This window comes from Podarcis gaigeae (genome assembly GCF_964106915.1).
Source record: "Podarcis gaigeae genome assembly, chromosome: 2".
Classification (NCBI taxonomy): Eukaryota; Metazoa; Chordata; class Lepidosauria; order Squamata; family Lacertidae; genus Podarcis; species Podarcis gaigeae.
This window is the reverse complement of record NC_139679.1, coordinates 7,889,012-7,909,873: the sequence shown is the minus strand read 5'-3', so window position 1 is coordinate 7,909,873 and position 20,862 is coordinate 7,889,012. Positions and strand designations below refer to the sequence as shown.

The 20,862-nt window shown below is 45.0% G+C and overlaps 1 protein-coding gene across 2 annotated transcripts in view; it reads right to left on the bottom strand.

The window, feature by feature from the left end:
* POU6F1 (POU class 6 homeobox 1) overlaps positions 1 to 20,862 on the bottom strand; it is a 38,641-nt gene that overhangs the window by 9,827 nt on the left and 7,952 nt on the right. For both annotated transcript variants that reach the window (XM_083729419.1, XM_083729420.1), the window contains exons 2-5: positions 7,866 to 7,965; positions 7,088 to 7,292; positions 4,682 to 4,803; positions 422 to 647 (exon numbers count right to left, since the gene is read on the bottom strand). In XM_083729419.1, the coding sequence (XP_083585545.1) occupies positions 422 to 647; positions 4,682 to 4,803; positions 7,088 to 7,292; positions 7,866 to 7,919 (607 nt within the window). In that variant the 5' untranslated portion in view covers positions 7,920 to 7,965. The remainder of the gene's footprint in view (positions 1 to 421; positions 648 to 4,681; positions 4,804 to 7,087; positions 7,293 to 7,865; positions 7,966 to 20,862) is intronic.

Genomic DNA, 20,862 nt, shown 5'->3' with positions numbered 1-20,862 from the left:
CTCCAGAGTGTAGATCAGAGCAATGGTCACTAATATACAGTAAAAAAAAGCACTAGCCCATAGACTGCAACTCCCATCAGCCCCTACCAGTATAGCTAATGGGAAAGGATGATGGGAGCTGTAGTCAAACGACATCTGGAAGGGCATGACTTTGGTTGCCCCTGCTGCAAAACATGCTTCACGCCCTTCCTTCTAAGATAATGGAAATGGAAATATTGCCAATGGCTCTTTTTAAACTACCCCCCTTCCACATTGTGTTCTTTTAAATTAACCCCCTGCTCCTCCACCTTCTGTTTACTCCTAAAGCAATACCGCGTTCCTTAAAGAACGCAAAGTATTTCTGGGCCTCTGGCTTCTGGTTCTGAACAAGCACTGAATGGTCACTGTCACAAGGAGAGACCCTCTAAGAAGCTGTTGTTACCTTGCAAATTGGCTATAGGTGATTTGAAAATTCCCCCAGTAGTAGAGGCGGCCGTCAGTCCTGGGAGGGCAGCAACCGTTGCTGCAGGAAATGTCCACACAGCCAGCCCCTGCTGACTTGCCACTTGACCTGCAATACTGATGGGGATAAGAAGAGGTTGAGTAACTGCCCCTGCTGGAACCATAACGCCTGTCACAACTGTTGCTAAGTTTTCCTGAGTCAAGACCTGCAAAAGTAAACAAGATTTAAAAAAGAAAAGGGAAAAAAGAAATCAACGCCACTGCAGACAGCATCAGCGCAGCAGCAGCAGCCACGTTAGCAAGCCCACAGGAGGCCCAGCCCAGCCAGGAGACGCCTGCCTGAGTTGTGCTGTGTGCGGCTTTGTGCCCCGTGCCAGCAGCTGGGCAGACCCAGCTCTGTGGCACTCAGGTGGGGGCTGGTTGCAAAGTCAACGTTCAAGCGAGATGGGGACATTTTCACAGCCCTGACAAATTGCTCTAGGCTGCATCTTTTATCGGCTCCCCTGCCCTCCCCACACCCACCCAGCCAAAGCACAAGGCCTTCTAGCAAATCACAGTAAAGCGCAGACATTTTAAGGATGTGTTGGCGCCAATTATTTCTCCCGGGATATGTCCTGGGGAAAGTTGGCACAATTGTACCACATCCTTGGCGGAGTCACTGAATGCTGCTCCACCTGTAGGTGGGACAGTTCTTCCTTAAGAGAACACTCCCTGCAATGTTCCACAAGGAAATATTCACTGCAAGCAATATTGGATTTGCTCCCCATGAAGCTCTGTAGCAGATCTTGGGATCTGCTATCTACAGATCTACTTAGCTGCAGACTGAGGCACTGTTAGCGAGTGGTTCCCTAGACCGGCTGGCTGGAAAATTGCCTGCTCTTGATAAAAGTATACCTTGGGGGTACTTCTGGGGCCATGGCTGTTGCTTGAGGCTCAGGTGGCCTCAGTGGCGTGGAGTGCCGTCTATCAACTTTGGCTGGTGGCCCACCTGTGCTCTTATCTGGACAGGGGTAGCCTAACTACTGTCGTCTATGCTCTGGTAACCTCTAGGCTAGATTACTGCAGTATGTTTTATGTGGGTCTGCCTTTGCAGACAGTTCGGGAACTTCAGCGGGTGCAGAATTCAGCGGCCAGGTTGCTCACAGGGACAAAATAGTTTAAGCATATACAGTGGTGCCCCGCAAGACGAATGCCTCACAAGACGGAAAACCCGCTAGACGAAAGGGTTTTCTGTTTTGGAGGTGCTTCGCAAAATGAATTTCCTATGGGCTTGCTTCGCAAGACGAAAATGTCTTGCGAGTTCCTGCAGGTTTTTTTCCCTCCCCCCCCCTTTCTAAGCCGCTAAGCCACTTATCAGCTGATCCGCTAAGCCGCTAATAGCGCTAATCCGCTAAGCTGCTAATGGGCTTGCTTTGCAAGACGAAAAAACCGCAAGATGAAGAGACTCACGGAACGGATTCTTTTCGTCTTGCGAGGCACCACTGTAATGCAAATCCTGGCCTGACTGCACTGGCTGCCAGTTAGTTTGCAGGCCCAATTCAGTATGCTGGTTTTGACCTATCAAGCCTTGAGGGGCTGAGGATCACAATACCTCAAGGAACATCTCTCTGCATACAAGTCGCCTCAGGCCCTGCGATCATAATCTGAAGCCCTTCTTTGTGTGCATCCTCCGCAAGAGGTCCAGAAGGCAGAAACACAAGAAAGGGCCTTTTCTATGGTGGCTCCCTGCTTGTGGAATGCTCTCCCCAGGGAGCATTGCCTAGCACCTGTGCTATGTATCTTTGGGTTCCAGGCAAAGACATTCCTCTTCTCCCAGGCCTTTGGCGAATTAAACAATCTATGGCCTTTTAAAAGGGGTGGGTGGGGTTTACTTTTTGCTACTACGGTAGGTATTTTTGTGATTTCATATTGTAAACTGCCCTGTGATCCTCGGATGAATGGCAATATAGAAATTTAATAAAAATAAATAAAGAAATCTATTCGCTTTAAGTACTCCGGCTTGCTGCTTTAAGGTAAAGGTAAAGGGAACCCTGACCATTAGGTCCAGTCGTGGCCGACTCTGGGGTTGCGGCGCTCATCTCGCTTTATTGACCGAGGGAGCCAGCGTATAGCTTCCGGGTCATGTGGCCAGCATGACTAAGCCGCTTCTGGTGAACCAGAGCAGCACACGGAAACGCTGTTTACCTTCCCGCCAGAAGGCACCTTCCCTCCCTTACCTATTTATCTACTTGCACTATGACGTGCTTTCAAACTGCTAGGTTGGCAGGAGCTGGGACCCAGCAACGGGAGCTCACCCCATTGCAGGGATTCGAACCACCAACCTTCTGATCAGCAAGCCCTAGGCTCTGTGGTTTAACCCACAGCGCCACCCGCTGCAAACAGCACTGCAGAGGGTTCAGACGAGAAGAAGAGCAAGGAAGGAGAGCTCCTCTGTACTCATCTTAGAAAAGAGCTGGGTGGTGTAAGCACACCTGAATACAAAGCCTCCTGCCTAGAAAAGCATCTCAGTCTCAGGTACCTCTGCCTCAGTCTTTTGCCTCTCTGTGGACATTGCAGCATCCACAAAATGTGCAGTGGCTGGGAACTCTTGCTCTAAGTGGCAAATGCCCAGAGCAGGGAAGAAGATGATTGAGCACTGAATCTCTCCTGCTGACATCAGCACTAAAGGCCTTTCCACACAATCAAATGAAGCACGATTCAATTGCATTTTATGAAGTAGGCGATAGCTCCCCAAGTCCCAATGCAAATAAATATGATATCTCATTCCAATATAGTAGATGGAAGGTCTGCATTGCCTTGTCTTGCTGCATGTGTGCGCGATGGAGGACAAAAACACAGGAAAAGATTAAAAAACGCGGAAGACCAGTTTTATCCTTTTATAAACGGCCCAAGGCATTTTGAATTTTTCAATTATTTTTCAAGGATATTTTCCTTTTCCTTCAAGAGGCCGTAATAAGTGGGGAAAAGGAAATCTACTTTCCCCAGAAAAAAAATGTTTAAAACTTTAAATGCATGTGACTATTGAGAATAAAACTAGTATTATCGTATTTTATTTTTAAAAAACAAATAAATAAATTCTGGTTTGCTACAAACTCTTGTTTGCAAACTGTGAGGTGCATAAGGACCCAAGACCCATAGGGACCTGTTCGAAATATAATAACAACAACAATATAGATAATTTAAAACCAACAATTTAAATTTCAAAAAATGGCCCAGGGAAAAGTGGCTTGTAGGCTTGAGGGCATGTTTTGCATTGAATAATGAAGGAGTGGACAACTACCAGGAGGAATTAGATTTTTCTGAAATAAATAGACATTTACAAAACGACGTGTGCCAGAGCGGTGGTGCTGGTGCTGGAGGGAATTGCGTCACTAATAATAGCACAGAATGCCTAGCAGCTGACTCTTGCACAACTCCATTCCTCCACCCCACTCCCTGGTAATACTGCAGATTAAATGCTGGGAAAATGTGATATGCCCACAACAAAAAATGCAACCTTGGAGGAGGACTGTGTGCATCAAATTCGGTAACAAATGCTCATTGATTCAATAAAAAAAGCTGATTGTGTGGAAAGGCTCCTCAGCATCGCCTTAGTTTTCTCAGGCTTGGAGATGGTTAGCCCCTATGATTATGGTGGGGGGCTAGGGGCGAGAACAATTTCTTCACAAAAATTGTTGCTCCATATAAGCTTGCAGTGAACAAAATGCCTATGTGCTTTGGAACCCAGGTTTTCCAGGACAAGAAGGAGATAAGTTCTTTACTGTGTAAGGCCCTGAACAGACCCACGGCCCAGAGTTGCATTGCATATGCCCCACAGCGCTTCGCACAAGCTAAGAAACAGATCCCTGCCACTAAACACTGGAAGAGTGCATTTGATTTCTACAAAGTCTGGCCAGATGGAACACTTCGAAAACAGGAACCCATTCGAGAGCATCAAAGCCCCATAGAAGAGAATGTGGCATTCTTGATCCCAGAACACCTGGGGCCCAGAGTGCTCAATGCACACCAAATGCCAACTTCACAGACAGTTTTGGAATTCTGTTCTACAACCCTCCAAGCCAAGGGACTTCTGGCAACTCAGCTTCTACATAAGTAGGATGTGTCCACACCTAGCTCTTCCAAGGCACAGGTGGAAACTCCCACACTGTTGCAGAAATTGAAATGCACCATTTCCTCTGTTCAGTGGCCAATAGGCTTCTTCCTCCCACATGCCCGACAAAAGAACTGTAAGGTAAGTTACCTGCGGTGCAGCTTGCAGTGTGACCGGCGTTAGAGTTTGTGTTTGCTGGCTTGTCACTTGGCTGAAGGGGACGATTCCTGGGATAGGTGCAGGGGTTATTTCAGGTAATGCCTTTACTTCACCTGGAGACAAGAGGAAACAGTTCGTTTTGTTTACCCGTTCGGGTGATACCCACAGAATGCTAGGCTAAGTGGAGTTGGAGGTAGCACACGTGAGCATGGCATGAAACCGCCCTTTACAGAAGGAAGAGCCATTCAGGGAAGGAACTTGGAAATAGGATAATGGCAGGCAGAGAAGGGGGGGGGATAGCCCACATGCCTCCAATTCCAATTGTCCTTTAAAGTGCATGTGGCCAAAATGTAAACGTGGGCAACACCAAAGCGTAAAAATGGGTGCTGTCATTTTTTTTTCTGGAAGTGGGAAAACTATAGCATGGGGCCTGCAGGTCTCGTCAGTTAAAAGAAAAAGAAAAAACACATTTAATTTTTTTAAAAAATAGACAAATTTGGGAGGGGGAGGGCTTGAGCAGAAGCCACAAAGACCTTTTGGCATCACAGTGGGGCATCAATGGGGCAGTCAATTTAAAAAGTAAACCATAAGTTGATTAAAAATGTTTGGAGGACTGTAGATTTTTTTGGGCATTGTAGTAAGGGATCCTATTTAAAACGTTCTGTACTTCTTCTTCTTTAATTTGGGGGCACCTGCTTTACACGCAAAGGACAAATGATGAGAGAATTTGCAAAGTGACTCATTTTTCTTAATGATAGTTATTTGAGTCAAACCTGTGCTAACTGTACTGTGATTGTGGTACCCATCAGAAGAACCATGCTAACACTGCCAACATACCAGGTGAGGGCCCCATTTAACCAGGAAGCCCAGCTGCAGGGAACAGCGTGTGGATAGGTCCACCCACTTAAATTAGGCCCCCAACAAAGGAATAGCAGGCACCTTAGGCCTCTTAGGTGAAGAATCTGGGTAGAATTGTTCTAGCGAGAAACTCAGGAGGAAACAAATTAGGGTACCTTCCACTTTTGCCTAGATAGCCTGCAGGGGTCCACTGCTGTTCTCCAGTCTGAACAATGCACTGCCTAGAGAAAGTACTTGGTCCTCCATGTCTTTCAGACTATCCCTATTACCCAGATGCCTTCTGCATTTGCCCACTTGTCTCTTCCTGGCTTTGGCACCTTGCCCAGCCCACACACTTTGCAACCACTTGCTTCTATCCATCTCTGCTGCCTCAACCCTCCACTCCCACATGGTGGGCCAAGGCCTAGAGATGGACCAACTGGCAACAGGCAGTGTGAAAGCTCACTGGCAAGAGATTTCAGCTGGAGAAACTACTCATCCTTTGGCCTAACCTCTGGAAGCTGGGAGTTAATAGCTGGGTTTCCACTCCTCTCAAGTGCTCCTTGCTAGCAGAATGTCCCTCATGTTTTCACGTGCACCATGTTTCCTCACCAGCTAGGGAAGCATTGCTTATTATGATTACTTACATTTGAGTCATTTTACATTAAAAAGTCTCCAAGTGACAACATGAGAGAATACAAACTGGCAGGATGAAAAAATAGATCATTTAAAACAGAGTACAATGCAAAATTGTAGGGACGCGGGTGGCGCTGTGGGTTAAACCACAGAGCCTAAGACTTGCCGATCAGAAGGTCGGCAGTTTGAATCCCCACAATAGGGTGAGCTCCCGTTGCTCAGTCCCTGCTCCTGCCAACCTAGCAGTTCGAAAGAACATCAAAGTGCAAGAGGATAAATAGGTACCGCTCCGGTGGGAAGGTAAACGGCGTTACCGTGCGCTGCTCTGGTTCACCAGAAGCGGCTTAGTCATGCTGGCCACATGACCCGGAAGCTGTACGCCGGCTCCCTCGGCCAGTGAAGCGAGATGAGTGCTGCAACCCTAGAGTCGGCCACGACTGGACCTAATGGTCAGGGGTCCCTTTACCTTTACAATACAAAATTCCTAAAATGCTCACCCAGAAACATAATAAGGACAAGTCCTACCCCACCTCACTAAAAGATGAAGTAGATACAAACTTAAGTACCAAAGGCCTTGACAAATTAAAAAATGTGTTATTGTGCCTCATAAAAACTGACAAGACGTGTGCCAGACGTGTTTCCCTGGGGAAAACATTCCACAGATGGAGAGTCACCACCAAGAAGATCGATTCACTTGGGCCCTTGATTGAGGCACACAGAGAAGGGCCTCTGATGAAGATTGTAGGGTCCTTAACTTTTTATAAAGTTGGACTTTTTCCTAATGCAGAATATACCACAAAAAGAAGACTAAGAGGGCTGTAAGTTGCCCCCTTGTTGACCCATTTAACCTACAATTTATTTTACGACACGGCCTCTTGGGCAGCAGGGCGGACGGAAAGAATGAACCAACAAAGTGCCTCTTACCACCTGACTCTCCCGATTCCTTTGCTGGGTTTTGCTCTACCCCTTCCCTTCCCATTTCACTGGGCTCTGGAGGGCAGCTCACAGGAGCCTCTTCTCTGGTTGCTGCTGCAGTTTTCAGAGTTTTCCCTTCGTTCTCCACAGGTATTGGAGCATCCACGCCCACCTCCAGCACCCGAATGGTCTCATGACCCGACATCACAATCACCTGAAAAGAGACAACAAAGGATAACCTTGTCTAAGGCTCCGCTGGGGCAGCGGCAGCTCCTCTCCCCCGCCACTCCAGCACCCCTTTGACAAAGCGGTACCTACTGGACCGCCTCTCCTGGTATGCCCCACAGAGGAACTTACGGTCTTCAAACAAAAACATCTTGAAGGTCCCAGGCCACAGAGAGGTTAGGCTGGCCTCAACTAGAGCCAGGGCTTTTTCGGCTGTGGCTCCAATCTGGTGGAACGCTCTGTCACAAGAGACTAGGGCCCTGCAGGACTTGATATCTTTCCGCAGGGCCTGCAAGACAGAGCTGTTCCGCCAGGCCTTTGGCCAAGGCACAGTCTGACCCCCTCCTTTGGTAATTCTTCACAGAACTCTAGCCCAATGGTTGCCATCAATTTGATTCGAGTTAATTTTATAATGAATGATTTTAGAATGTTGTACTATTTTATTGTTGTTAGCCGCCCTGAGCCTGGCTTCGGAGGGCGGGATATAAATAAATTTTATTATTATTATTATTATTATTATTATTATTATTATTATTATTAGGGGTCTGTGAGAGGCACATACCTGCTCATTCACTGTCAACGAGGCTTCATGTGGGGGCACGGTGTCGGTGTCCATGACTGGACGCTGGAAGAGCTGGTGGCAGCCTTCGGCGGGTCACATACTGCAAAAGGAAGACACAAAGGTTATGGGAGCGTTCATTGGTCCAAGCCTGGGAGCCACACAGCATGCCGCCTTTTAATGACTCAGGCCATTGATTCACCTGATGAACAACATCTCTCCAGGGTCAGAGGCCTCTCCCAGCCCTACTGGGATTGAACCTGGGACCTTGTGAATGCCAAACAGATGAGCTACAGCCCTTTGCACTGAGCTACAGCCCTTTGCACAGCAGTATCTAGTTTAGCCTATTTTCTTCAAGGCACTATAGAAGCCTTGCTTAACCCACCCAAATCTCACTTTCACCAATTCTTCCTTTGATTCTACCCGACCCTAACCCAACCCTGCTATTTCTGGTTGAGTCCTTGGAGGGCAGCTCAAGGAGGTTTTGCTCCCATGGGCATCTTTGCAGGAACTGGGAGCAATAACCCCTTGAGCTGCCCACTAACATGTTCCCAAGCTGTGTTTGTCTCGAACAGCTTACGGGTTTCGTCATGAAAGGGAAGGTGATCCTGTGACAACGGCTCATTACCCCATAGGGGCCAAAGCAGGCAAAACAGATCATGTGAACTTATCTAAAGAAGAAGAAGAAGAAGAAGAAGAAGAAGAAGAAGAAGAAGAAGAAGAAGAAGAAGAAGAAGAAGATGTCATCCACATTTCGTCTTATATTTCCTATTTTGGATTATTTTTCCTTGCCATGCTCAATTACTGGATGTGTGTGTGTGTGTGTGTGTGTGTGTGTGTGGCGGTGGTAGCCTCACTTGTTGACAGGACAAAACAGTGTTCCACTCTTACACGTTTTTCATTACTTCGTTGGGTCACGTATTGTCCCTCCACTGCCTTGCAGAAAGGTAATTGCCTTTATAAGAGTCTCATGCATTTTTTATAAGGAGTGTCTCTGTGACGCACTTGGCTTTCCTGGGTGACATTCAAATCTACTTGATGCATGCAGGAAGGAGCTCTTTATTTATGCAGACACATGCAGGAGCCCACAAATTACAACCACTCAACTGGCCAGAAATTGTGTGCACCTGAAAAAACCTAAAGACCCTTCTGACATGGCCATCCCCAAGGACTCTGGTGAGGGCAACGAGTGGGAGGAGAGAGGTTGTGGATCAGAGTCCTCCTGCTCAGAGCCAGGTCTTTCCATTCAGATTCTCCTTCTGGAAGACTCACAGGCCCTCTCCTTCTTGGTTCTGGGGTAGGAGAAAGGCCAGTGCAATGCCAGGGAGGCCCTTTTCAATGCCAGAAGAAGGGAGGGAGACTCAGCAGTCAGGAAGAGGAAAGTCAGGTGTTGCCTCTGAAGCATCGCCATGTCATTCGTTCCATGTCTCTGATACACAAAATATGAGTATGCTCAGCTGACAAAGCCTGGCAGGGCGAAACAAGGTATTATTCCGGGAATCCTTGTCACGTTTAAGTTCTTTCGTCTGACACCGGCATACAACAACTATATTTTGCAAAGGCACATGTTAAGATCTTTCGTATCCTTTGTCTGAAACCTGCATACAACAATCATACTTTGCAAACGAAGATGTGGAACATTACAAACAAAAGTTCATCTTTTGCAAGTACTGCTCCTTAAAGATGTTACGTTTTACTCTTGTATTCGCTAAGACATACGTGGAACACAAAAAGCTTCTATTTGGACATTACGTTTAAAAAAACTGATTCTTTTGTATTTCCTGTTCTAAATGTTGGTCCTTAATTGCTTCTACTCAATTACAGTGGTGCCTCGCAAGACGAAATTAATCCGTTCCGTGAGGCTCTTCGTATAGCGGTTTTTTCGTCTCGCGAAGCAAGCCCATTGACAGCTTAGCGGATTAGCGCTATTAGCGGTTTAGCGGCTTTTAGCGGATCAGCTGATATGTGGCTTTTAGCAGATCAGCTGATAAGCGGCTTAGGAAAAGGGGGGGGAGGGAAAAAACCCCGCAGGAACTCGCAAGACATTTTCGTCTTGCGAAGCAAGCCCATAGGGAAATTCGTTTTGCGAAGCGCCTCCAAAACGGAAAACCCTTTCGTCTAGCAGGTTTTCCGTCTTGCGAGGCGTTTGTCTTGCGGGGCACCACTGTAGATCGTGTGAAAAGAGTTATGTTTATATGATGTATAAAGAATTTATATAGTTAAACACAGCCAGTTACATTGTGGGTATATTTAGTTCAATTTACGTAACTATCGGATTGACACAAACTGCAACTCCTGATGCTGGAATCATGAACTGCCTTTAGCGGACTATGAAGCTTGAATTGGTTTGCTTTAGCACTGGTACCCAGGGCCATCTAGATTAATTTCTGCTCTTCTCCCGTTCCTGAGTTTATACTGTCAGAATAAAGAACAGCTTCTTAACCCCCAAGGAAGCACACCTCTTGCTGTTGTTCTTGAGTGGGAGTCACAACAATTATTTTATTATTCTTTGTTTAACAAAATTTATATGCCGCTTGGTTGCAAGCAGAACCTCTGCCTGGTTTTACTTAGGGGTTCCCATGGGCAGAGCTAGCAGTCACTAAGGTCTGAGTTTTTCCTGTCTTCCAAACCGGAATGGGTTTGAGAGCCTTTTCTCCAAGTTTTGCCAAAGTCGTTTGTTATCGTTCTCCACATGGCTACTCTGTTCTCTGCTCATTGTCCACTCCTTTTCTGGCATCTCAAGGTCAGATAGCCTTTGTCAACTATGATGCTCTCAGTATACAATTTCCTGTTATGCACATAGCTAAAATTCTTTCTTCCTAAACCTCATTCTCACACAAAGCAAATGAGGAGATAAATGAAACATTATCTGGGCTGTTACATTTCAGACCGTGGGGCACAGACTACATAATGATGCATCTTAAATGAGATGCCAGGGACAAGGTTCCTCTAATCTAGTTGTTTCCCAGGCATTATGTACAAGAACGCAGCTGCAGTTTGAAGTGGTCTAATGCAGAAACCGATCTCCCACCTCATCTGCTAATTGCAGGAACCACAATCCAAACATGCAACTTACCATACATCTATAAAACTTCAGTGCCCCTCAAGGTTCAGCCTTCAACGACTTGAGGCGAGCTGTTAACAATGTGCTCTCTACGTGTGTGTGTGTGTGTGTGTGTGTGTGTGTTTGCATAAAGTGTATATCTAACCAAGCTGGAATGGGAAAGCAGGAAAATGTGCTTTAATTGCATTTCCTGAAAGACTTCACTGTTCTTTCCCTTTGGACTGAAGGGAGTAGTATATTAGCATATAGCAAAATACCGTATTTTTTGCACGATAACACTCACTTTTTTCCTCCTAGAAAGTAAGGGGAAATGTCTGTGCATGTTATGGAGTGAATGCCTGTGGGTGGCGAGGGAGATCTGCTGCAGTCGTGAGCAGAGGATCCATGGTTCCCCTTCCTTCCCTCCTCCGTGACTCGCTTTGAAACAGCAAAGCGGGAGAAGAGCCGCGGAGTGGGGAGGAGAGAGGGACAGAGAGCCTGCTTCTTTAAAGGAGCAAAGCGGGAGGGGAGAGGACTCTTCTCCCCTTATACCCCTCTTCTTCATTATTAGCAGCATCCTTCTCCACCCACCCCACGCGTGCTTCTTCTCCCCTTAAACTCCTCTCCTGCATTATTAGCAGCATCCTTCTCCACCCACCCCACGCATGTTCCTTGTCCCTTGTGTGCTTTTCCTTCCTTCCCCACTTAAAACGTGGTTACAAAGCACAGATCCACATGGATCCTCAGGATTTTTGCACTGGGTCACCCCAAATTCACCATCAGATCACATAGCATGCCCATGGCTACATCTTGCACCAAAAAAATCACGCACCGACTGTTGCCTGGGGCCGCAGTGGTGCAAAAACGTGGTTACAAAGCATGGATCCACATGGATCCTCAGGGTTTTTGCATTGGGCTACTCCAAACTCACTGTCAGATAACGTCTATGGCCACAGCACGAACCACAAAAATCATATATCCACTGTTTCGTTTAGAATATTTTTTTTCTTGTTTTCCTCCTCTAAAAACTACGTGCGTGTCATGGTCTGGTGCGTGTTATAGAGCGAAAAATACGGTACTTATCCCATAATCACTATACTTTATAATAGGGCAGGGAGCCTGCAGGCTCTGCAGAAATTGTGGACTCCAACTCCCATCCGCCCCAGCCAGCATGCCCAATGGCCTGGGATTATGGGAGATGTAGTCTAGCAACACAGGTTCTTCCTTCCTGCCTTGTTTTTTTTTACTAAATGTTTATTTAAAGTTTTTTTTTTATAAAAACAAACAAACCACAAACTAAGTACCCATATACACCACCCTTCCCACCCTATTAAAGCAAACAATAAAGTAAGATAATGGTAGTATAGGGAGTTACAAAAGTGGCAATAGGAAAACTCAGTCTGTGTTGTCTCAGGTCCCACCTCTGCTTTACGAAACAAAGATTCAATCATAGTTAGCTCAGGACAATACAGCCTTATTTTGTTTTAATTAATTAGAGAATCGTTTGCATAACTCTTCCATTATGTATTTACCCCTGCATGTGCATGTTGTTGCAAAGCACACAGTGTAGTGTAGCCGTTACAGATGAGGACTTGGGAGACAAGGGTTCAAATCCCAAATCAGCCGTGAAGCTCGCTGGGTGCCCTAGGGCCAGTCACTGCCTCTCAGCCTAACCTACCTCACAGGGTTGTTGTGGGGGATCAGACTGGGAGGATAACCAGTCCACAAAGAGAACATGGTGTCAGAAGCGTGCCAGACTGCAATCTCCCAAAGCAGCCTTTTCCAACCTTGTGCCCTCCAGATGTTTGGAACTACAGCTCTCCATCCCTGGCCACTGGCCATGCTGGCCGGGGATGAAGGAACTCATCTAGAACATCTGCAGAGCACCAGGTTTCAGAAGGCTGTATTTTAAAAGAAACTCACTGAGGAGGTAGGGCTTGAGACAGTCTTCAAGGCCTTCACCACGACGTAAGGATCATTTTGTTGTTGGTTTTTTTTATTAAAATTTTCTTGTTTTACAGAAGTGTAATGTCTCTCATATTTTTTCTACGGAACATTTTTACAAATCCGTTTTATTTGTTGAAACATTAGGGGAAGAGAGAAAAAAGAAGGGGTAGAGGTGGGGTCGGGTGGCGATGTTTCTGTTATGCTTAATGTATGTAGGGTTTGGTGTCAGCGTTGCTTGTGCTGTTCACTTGTGCTTCTTTGGTGGTGAGAGAGGTTGGGGTTGGCCTAGGGTGTGGTTGTTTGTTTGTGATTGGCTGTGGTGATCTTTGTTTTAGTGTGTGAGTGGGGCGGGTGGGTGTTTTGGATCAGGTTAGCCATATTGATTTGTATGCTGTTGGTGGATTATTGTCGTTGTCTTCTTGGGCTGTGTATGTGATAAAGGGGAGACATACCGGGGTAAAGGCGTCTTCTTCTGTTTGTCCCCGTGTCAGTTTCAGTTTATTGGTTAATTTTTCTAGTAGGGCTGTTTCCAATACTATTTGTTACCATTGGTCCATGCTTACTCCTGACAGGTCTCTCCAGTGTCTGGTTATGGTGTTTCTGGTTTTTTGTGGTTGGAGCAAGTTCTCCAAGTCCTGGGAGCTGTCCAAGTCCTGCAGGGCTTGTCTGACTACCAGGTCTTCCTTTTTTCTGCTGCTTGCTGCCTCTGCCAACTCTAGCACAGACCTCTGTACTCACTAACCATTAACTGCTCTATGCCTTCAAATGGCCAAGATGGAACACTGGGAACTGTAGTTTGGTGCTGATAATTTGAGAAGCAACCTGTAGCCCTGCACAGAACTACAGCTCCCAGGTTTCCCTTGGGAGATAGGATGGCTAAGGACTTAAATGGTCTAATGATGTATATATGCCTGGGGGAGGTGTGCGGATATAAAAAGATACACCAGTTCCCCCTTGGGGAAGTTTCTCTCTACACGGAGCTTTGGTGACAAAGGCCTTTGGAGAGCCACTTTTAGCACCTCAGATTCCTGATCACGAAAGCGATTGTGGGAGCCCGAAGATAGCCACAGTATGACAGTGCTCATACTAAGATATTTATAATCTTGTAAAAAAGACTCAGATCTTTTCAGGCCCTCCCCGTGGGACAGAGTCAAGTGGAGAGCTATTTTTCGACGCTGTGCAAAGACCAATTAGCAAGAGAGGCTATTAAAATAGGCATTTCATAATGTCAAGCTCTGTGCATGTTCTCGCGAGTGGGCTGGATCTCATTTAGCACACATTCCGCTGGCTTGTAGTAGCATTTTTGTTTTGCTTCTTCACACATTTTCACAATTAATGGGACAAATAATTTTGCCCAGATGGCAATGCAAAGTGCACACCGAAAGAGAAACAGCCATTTCGCAGCAGATGGTGACAAAGAAATGAAATGCGCAAAAATGGGGGGGAGAAAGGGAAGAGGGCAATTTGCAACACCCCAAGCCCCACAGTGAATAGAATTACCATGTTTAATTACAAATGCCGATGAGTCAGAAATATAACTGTCCCAGATACTATTCCAGAGGGAATCTTATCCTGAACATGCCACAGGTAAGAAGCACAGAGCCTGCAGAGATGCCCTCACTTGCCATCAGAAAACTGTCAGGATTTAACCAGCGCCCCAAATCTCTCGTTTAAATCCCGAGAGAACTGGCCAACTTCTGTAAGCAGACTGTAGGCCTGCGTCTGTTGCTGTGTAGGGATGTTTCTTAAGTAAGGAGGGAGATGAAAGTGGTTCAAGAAAAGCATAGCTCCCTATCATTGCCTCCCCCCTTCCTTTTGTTCATGGAAGCAATGCAAAAACCCACAACACCTGTCTAGCAGAGTTGACAGTGGACTGGCTACACATGAAACAAACAGCAGTTCTCTCTTTCAGGCCACACTCTCCAGTTGATGGGTCACATTATTGCAAATCGTGTACCTAGCTGGGAGTTGGGGGCAGGAGTAGAAGAGCGGATGATAAAAGTTGGAAGTGCAAATAAGCTTGTGCTTCTGAAGTTCTGGTTGTCAGTGTGCATTTCTTAGTGCAGAAAGTATTGATCTCATGTGTAAAGATCTTTCCTATTCTTTCCTATTCTGATTAATTCTGGAAACTACTAGAAGCATCTCTGTGTGAGAGCAGAGGCAGCAGTGTTAATGATTGTTTGGGTTATACCTTCTAGGAAGCTGCTTTGAACTAGTTCCTTTATCTCTATTCTGCAGTCATGCTGACTATAAATACAGTGGTACCTCGGGTTACATAAACTTCAGGTTACATACGCTTCAGGTTACAAACCCTGAAATATTACCTCGGGTTAAGAACTGTGCTTCAGGATGAGAATAGAAATAGTGCTCCAGAAGTGCAGCGGCAGCAGGAGGCCCCATTAGCTAAAGTGGTGCTTCAGGTTAAGAACAGTTTCAGGTTAAGAACGGACCTCCGGAACGAATTAAGTACTTAACCTGAGGTACCACTGTATGGACCAAAAGGAGCCTGGGTCTTACTTTTCTCTTTCTCTCTCTTCTTTCTGGTGTGGTGTTTCTTAGTGCTAAGGTTTAGCACCAAACATCATGAACCTTCTGCTTGTCTTTCACACAGAGCTTCCAGAACCCTCTTGAATTAATTACACACCAAATCAATACTTTCTGTACCAAGAAATGCAAACCGACATGGAAGTGCTTTGAAGAGTTTCTTAGAGGGTATAATACTCCATTTAACCTACAAGTAGGAATGAACATATGAGCAGCAGATAACATTAAATAAAGGAAGATTTGAGATAAAAATGGATTGGAATAATAGAATATGCAGCCAGCGAAAGATTACCTAGAATGCCATGGAGAGATGAACTGGGAAGTCTAAGGATAAGCGATAATGATGAATATTGTATGAAGTATATATAAGTTGTAAAAATGCATAAATAAAATTATTAAGAAAAAAGATCACTAGCCAGTCAATAAGTCAATCTGGTTCATGTGATAAGGCACCATCAACAGATTTTATATATGTATATCGTTTTAATTCTATCCATGTTTCATTGTATTCTAACGATTGATTTTTCTATGATTTTAGTGGTTCTTGTAACGTACCTTGAGTCCCATTAGGGAAAAAGCTGGGGTATAAATAAATATATAATGATAAAATAATAATAATAAATACAAGTTCCCTGAGCATGCTCACTTTGATTTAAGCAACAAGTAGATTCATCTTGTCTCTTTCTTTCCCCCGAATTCTTGCCCTTTCTAGCCTTCGCTTATAATGGCAGGTGACTTCAGGACTTTGATTTATGGCTGACATGAGCTGGGCATTGCAGTCTCAAAATTAGAGGTCTCTGGGTTCTTAATTGAAGAAACATGGAGCCAGCTGGATAAAAGAATACTTACGTGGATGTTTCTGGAATATTATTTGTACTATAGCTGGAAACTTTAGTCAATTAGGTTGGTTTCAGCTGATTAACTATTGGGTTAACCCATAGCTGTCAACTTACAGATTTGAAAATAAGGGACCAGCAGCCTCAAAAATAAGGGATCAGCAGCCAAAATAAGGGATTTTCCAAGCACAGGTATGTTCAACTTCTGAGCCACTCCAAGCCAAAGGCAGAAAGCCCAACCAGCAGCCAAACAAAGCCTCAAGCAGTGGTTCCCACAGCACAGCAATCCGACAAAGGGGATGCAGCAAGCAAAATCACTGTCACCTCTCCGCTGGGAAGCGCTGAGCAAAGGTGAGTCCCCAGGCAAAGCAGCCGATTTGATTGGCACAAGGCATGCAAGCTCCACCCCCCAGTCATTCTTAGACTCCTTATTGGGTGAGCAACGCAGCCAAGCATCACAGTTGGAGCCTCCCTCCTCCTTGGCCAGCAGGGAGGGAGGGAGAGGAGCTGCTTCCTTTGAAACCCGGGAAATTTAAGGGACATCATCAATGAGGGACAGCAGCGGGACGCGGCGCTGGGATAAGGGACTTTCCCACCAAATAAGAGACAGTTGACAGCTATGGGTTAACCTTTCAATCAGAGAGACTGAGACAAAAAAAAGAGCACTTGTCAGTTTATGGAACTCTCTATCTACAAGTGCCCCAAATTCCAAATTACCAAACATTGTCAGCTACTTGTGAGTAGGCTTGGAGGGAGGTAAAGGATGAAGAAGTATACTATACACCCTGGCAAAATAACATGATTGAAGTCCAGAACGCAGCTTGCAGGGTGGGCGGGGAAGCTCAAGGTAGGACTATGTTATGGCTGGCTGTAAAAACCATCAGAACAGATTGGAAACCTGGCAAGTTCTCCGACTGCAGTCTTTCGATCCTATCTGGCTACTGGCCCCAATATTTTCCATTTCTAATCTCATTCAAGATGACTCATCCTCATTCCTGGAAAGTCTGCGCCAGGATGGGCCAGCTAACAAAGGCCTTTGTTGGCTGATTTTCTTAAAACACATTGACAAAACATAAGGGCAGATACCACGGCATTTGTTAAAAGCTGTTGGAGTGGAGTGGGGAAGGAATTGCAGCCCAAAGCTATAAAGTAATCTGTCATCAGATCTGGCTGTTTGGCTAACTATCCGGCTGTTCCTAAAACAAAGCAGAGTGGCTAATAATAGCCTTGCTCTGAACCCCGACATATATAGAAGGAAGGAAAGCTGCCGGCAGAAGGGTGCTTCACTTGTAGCTGAACATTAGTTACGGGAGCAATAGTCCATATTTGCAAAAAAATAAATGCAAGCTTTGCCAGGAAAAGGTACAGTATTTTTTGCTCCATAAGACTCACTTTTCCCCTCCTAAAAAGTAAGGGGAAATGTGTGTGCGTCTTATGGAGTGAATGCAGGCTGCGCAGCTATCCCAGAAGCCAGAACAGCAAGAGGGATTGCTGCTTTCACTGCGCAGCGACCCCTCTTGCTGTTCTGGCTTCTGAGATTCAGAATATTTTTTTTCTTGTTTTCCTCCTCCAAAAACTAGGTGTGTCTTGTGGTCTGGTGCGTCTTATAGAGTGAAAAATACGGTAGTAGTTGATATATTTCTACTTGCAGAGCTATATGATGGTGCTGGAAGATAGCTTGCTCATTACTTCCTGGCCTTGAGTTGTAATTAAAAATAAATAAATCCCACATCTATTCAATGGCATTGTTTTCCATTATAGGCATGACTTTTCCATCTCTTTATCACGCGGAGGGGAGAAGCAACCCAAATAACTCAGCGAGTTACGGCTGCTGAGGAAACAAGTTTAGGTCTGAGTTGAACTTTGAATGAGATGAGCACACCTAGAGAGACAACTCTGGAAAACAATGCTTGGGACTCAGGAACACTCCCCATTTTAAGGAGCTTGGAACCTGGGCCTAAATATGTTCGGTTTTGTAGCCGCACATTCTTTCATTAGAGCTTAAAAAGATTGCACCCCCCCCTTCATTTAAATAAATTTTGCAGAATTTAATTTTTTTCTAGTGGTGGTGGTACCATCGTCAAATGAAAACAGAGCTGCTATTGACTAATCATCAGTTCCCAGATCGCCAGGGAGCCCCAGTTGCATTCAGCATGTGTCTGTGTTTTGGGGTGGAGGGTGGGGAGAAGGAGGACAATATGTTTCTTAGCACTGGCAAGGTGGCAGTCTAGTGAGTCTACCATCTGCCCATGCTATGGCCTGAGTGCCATTCCAAGAGCCAATTAACTGAGCTGGTTGGTCAAGAAGGAGGAAGAACTTTTCACCATCAATAGAGGTTCTAGCCCAGGTTTCAGCACAGCCATTCCCTTCATGTCTCCCACCTGACCTTATTTCACAGCATTTATCACCTTGTCCCAAATAGAAATTAGCAGCTTGCAACTGGGGCTGGGAAGGAATCTTACCTACAACTCACAACTGGCTTTAGTATCATGGGACATTGGCCTTCCTCATAACAACGGGTCATTGTAGCTAATGTTACTTCTACTCAGAGTAAACCTATTGAAGTTTATGGACACAACTCACTTAAGTCCATTCATTTCAATGGGTCTATGCTGAAGAGAGCTTAGTTGGATACAACCCATCAGTCTTTTGGAAGGGGGATCAATTACCATATGTCTCACGATACCATCATTCCATTCTGGATGGTACTGAGGACACTGAGCAGGATCCATAGCCAGGGTGGGTGGGGAGGGGACTCCTCACTCCAGTATGGACCCCTAAAATGCCTGTGAAATGTCACCTCACAGCTGCCCATGATGCCAACCCACACCATACGGGGCCTTTCTCCCCCAAATGTTGTCCATCATGTGGGCTGCATGGATTCATTGATCAGCAGCTAGGCTTTCGGATGCCTGAACCCTTCCCTTACACCATGCCAAACCCAGCAGTCCATAAGACTGTGGTCATTTCTATCTTGCCCTTCCTCCCAGAGTAGCCCATATTTTATTTTATTTTATTTTAAATAATATTTATTAAAATTTTAAAGGTTACAGAAAGAAAAAGTAAAAATACCACATTAAACAAAAACAAAACAACACATCACAATATAAGAAAACAGAAAAATAAAATCCATTAAACAAAAACAAAAACACAAAGAAAAATATATCAAATCTCCTCATTACTTATCTTTCACTAGCTTGTTTCCTTGACCTCCTCACACCTCCCTTTTTTGTATTCTAGGTCAATTATCCATTTCAGCAAATCCTTTCCCTCTTTTAAAATTTTAATCCTGTAAATTATCTTAATATAATGTAACTTTACTTTTCCTCCTTTCACCAATTAACAGTCAATTATTCCCAAATCCTTTATATCACAGAGTAGCCCATATTTTAGCACGGTTCTTGCTCCCCTGCTGTACACAATAAGCACAATTAACAAGGCCATGAGAAAATTAACAAAGTCAACTTGACCATCCTATCTGAACGTGGATCTCCCAAGATCCTGTCCCAGCACTGTCTTCTGACTCTCTGTGAGTTCCAAGCTTATAGCAGAAACATATCACGTTCACTCAAGCTTTTCTTCCTATAAAGATGAGGACTACAGATGTTTTAAAAAACAATCCATGCTGAAGCTCTTAGCATTCCAGATTCCACACTGGAAACCAAACTCTGGGTGTGTGGTGCCCCTTCATGTAAGCTAACAAACAAGTCAGTTAACTCTAGTCTCCCAAACTGGGAAACTATATTTAATGAAGCCACAGTTTGAAGTTGGCTTAATGCCATCTTGTTCCAAAGCCATTAAACAGTTTCTTGGTTTAGACAAAACAGGAAGATACAGTTAACTGAAGACTTCCTGTCTTCATTTGCAAACACAGCACCCTTCCGCTAGTGAGCAGCCACAAGGCTCATTTATATCTTGGCTTATTAAGCTGAGTTTTAATTGTCCAAGGGTGGCCAATATTTCTCAACAAATTAGCCATCAGGTGTTTTTGTTATTTTTTAAAAAAATCTTGCTACAGCCATTAATTAGCTAACCAATGAAAAGATGTTTGCGTTACTACCAACACTGTGATTCTTTTCTGCACTATGTTGCTTTATTCATTTCCTTCTGAAATTCTCCTGGACTTTCCTGCCTTGCGTATATAGGTTTGCAGATTCAGAACTATACATCATGCATTTGGTAAACCTGCCTCGGGCACACGAAAGCTCATGCCACGACAATTTTTAAGGTGACACAAGACTTTTTTGGTTTTGCTTACCATCATTTCAAGTTAGCACCAATACATTAAAACATCAAACAGCTGTGCAACCTTTCGGGAGGCAGAGACCTGAGAGGGCATCAGAGGAGGGAGGGAAGGAAAGAGGGACAGAGGCCAGTGTTGCCTGCGGCCTCCATGATCATCATTCAAGGCACCCAATGGTGCCACAACAGACTGGTTGAAAACCACTCTATTAATGAAACATGACAGAGGGAGAGCCACATTTGCCTCTTGAAGCAAAAACAAGCAGAGAGTCTTGAGGCAGTTTAAAGACTAACAAATTTATTATGGTGTGGGTTTTCATGGATTTAAGCTCACTGCATCAGATGCGTGAACTGAAATCTTAGTTGGCAGGTCCAAAAAGGAGACAGA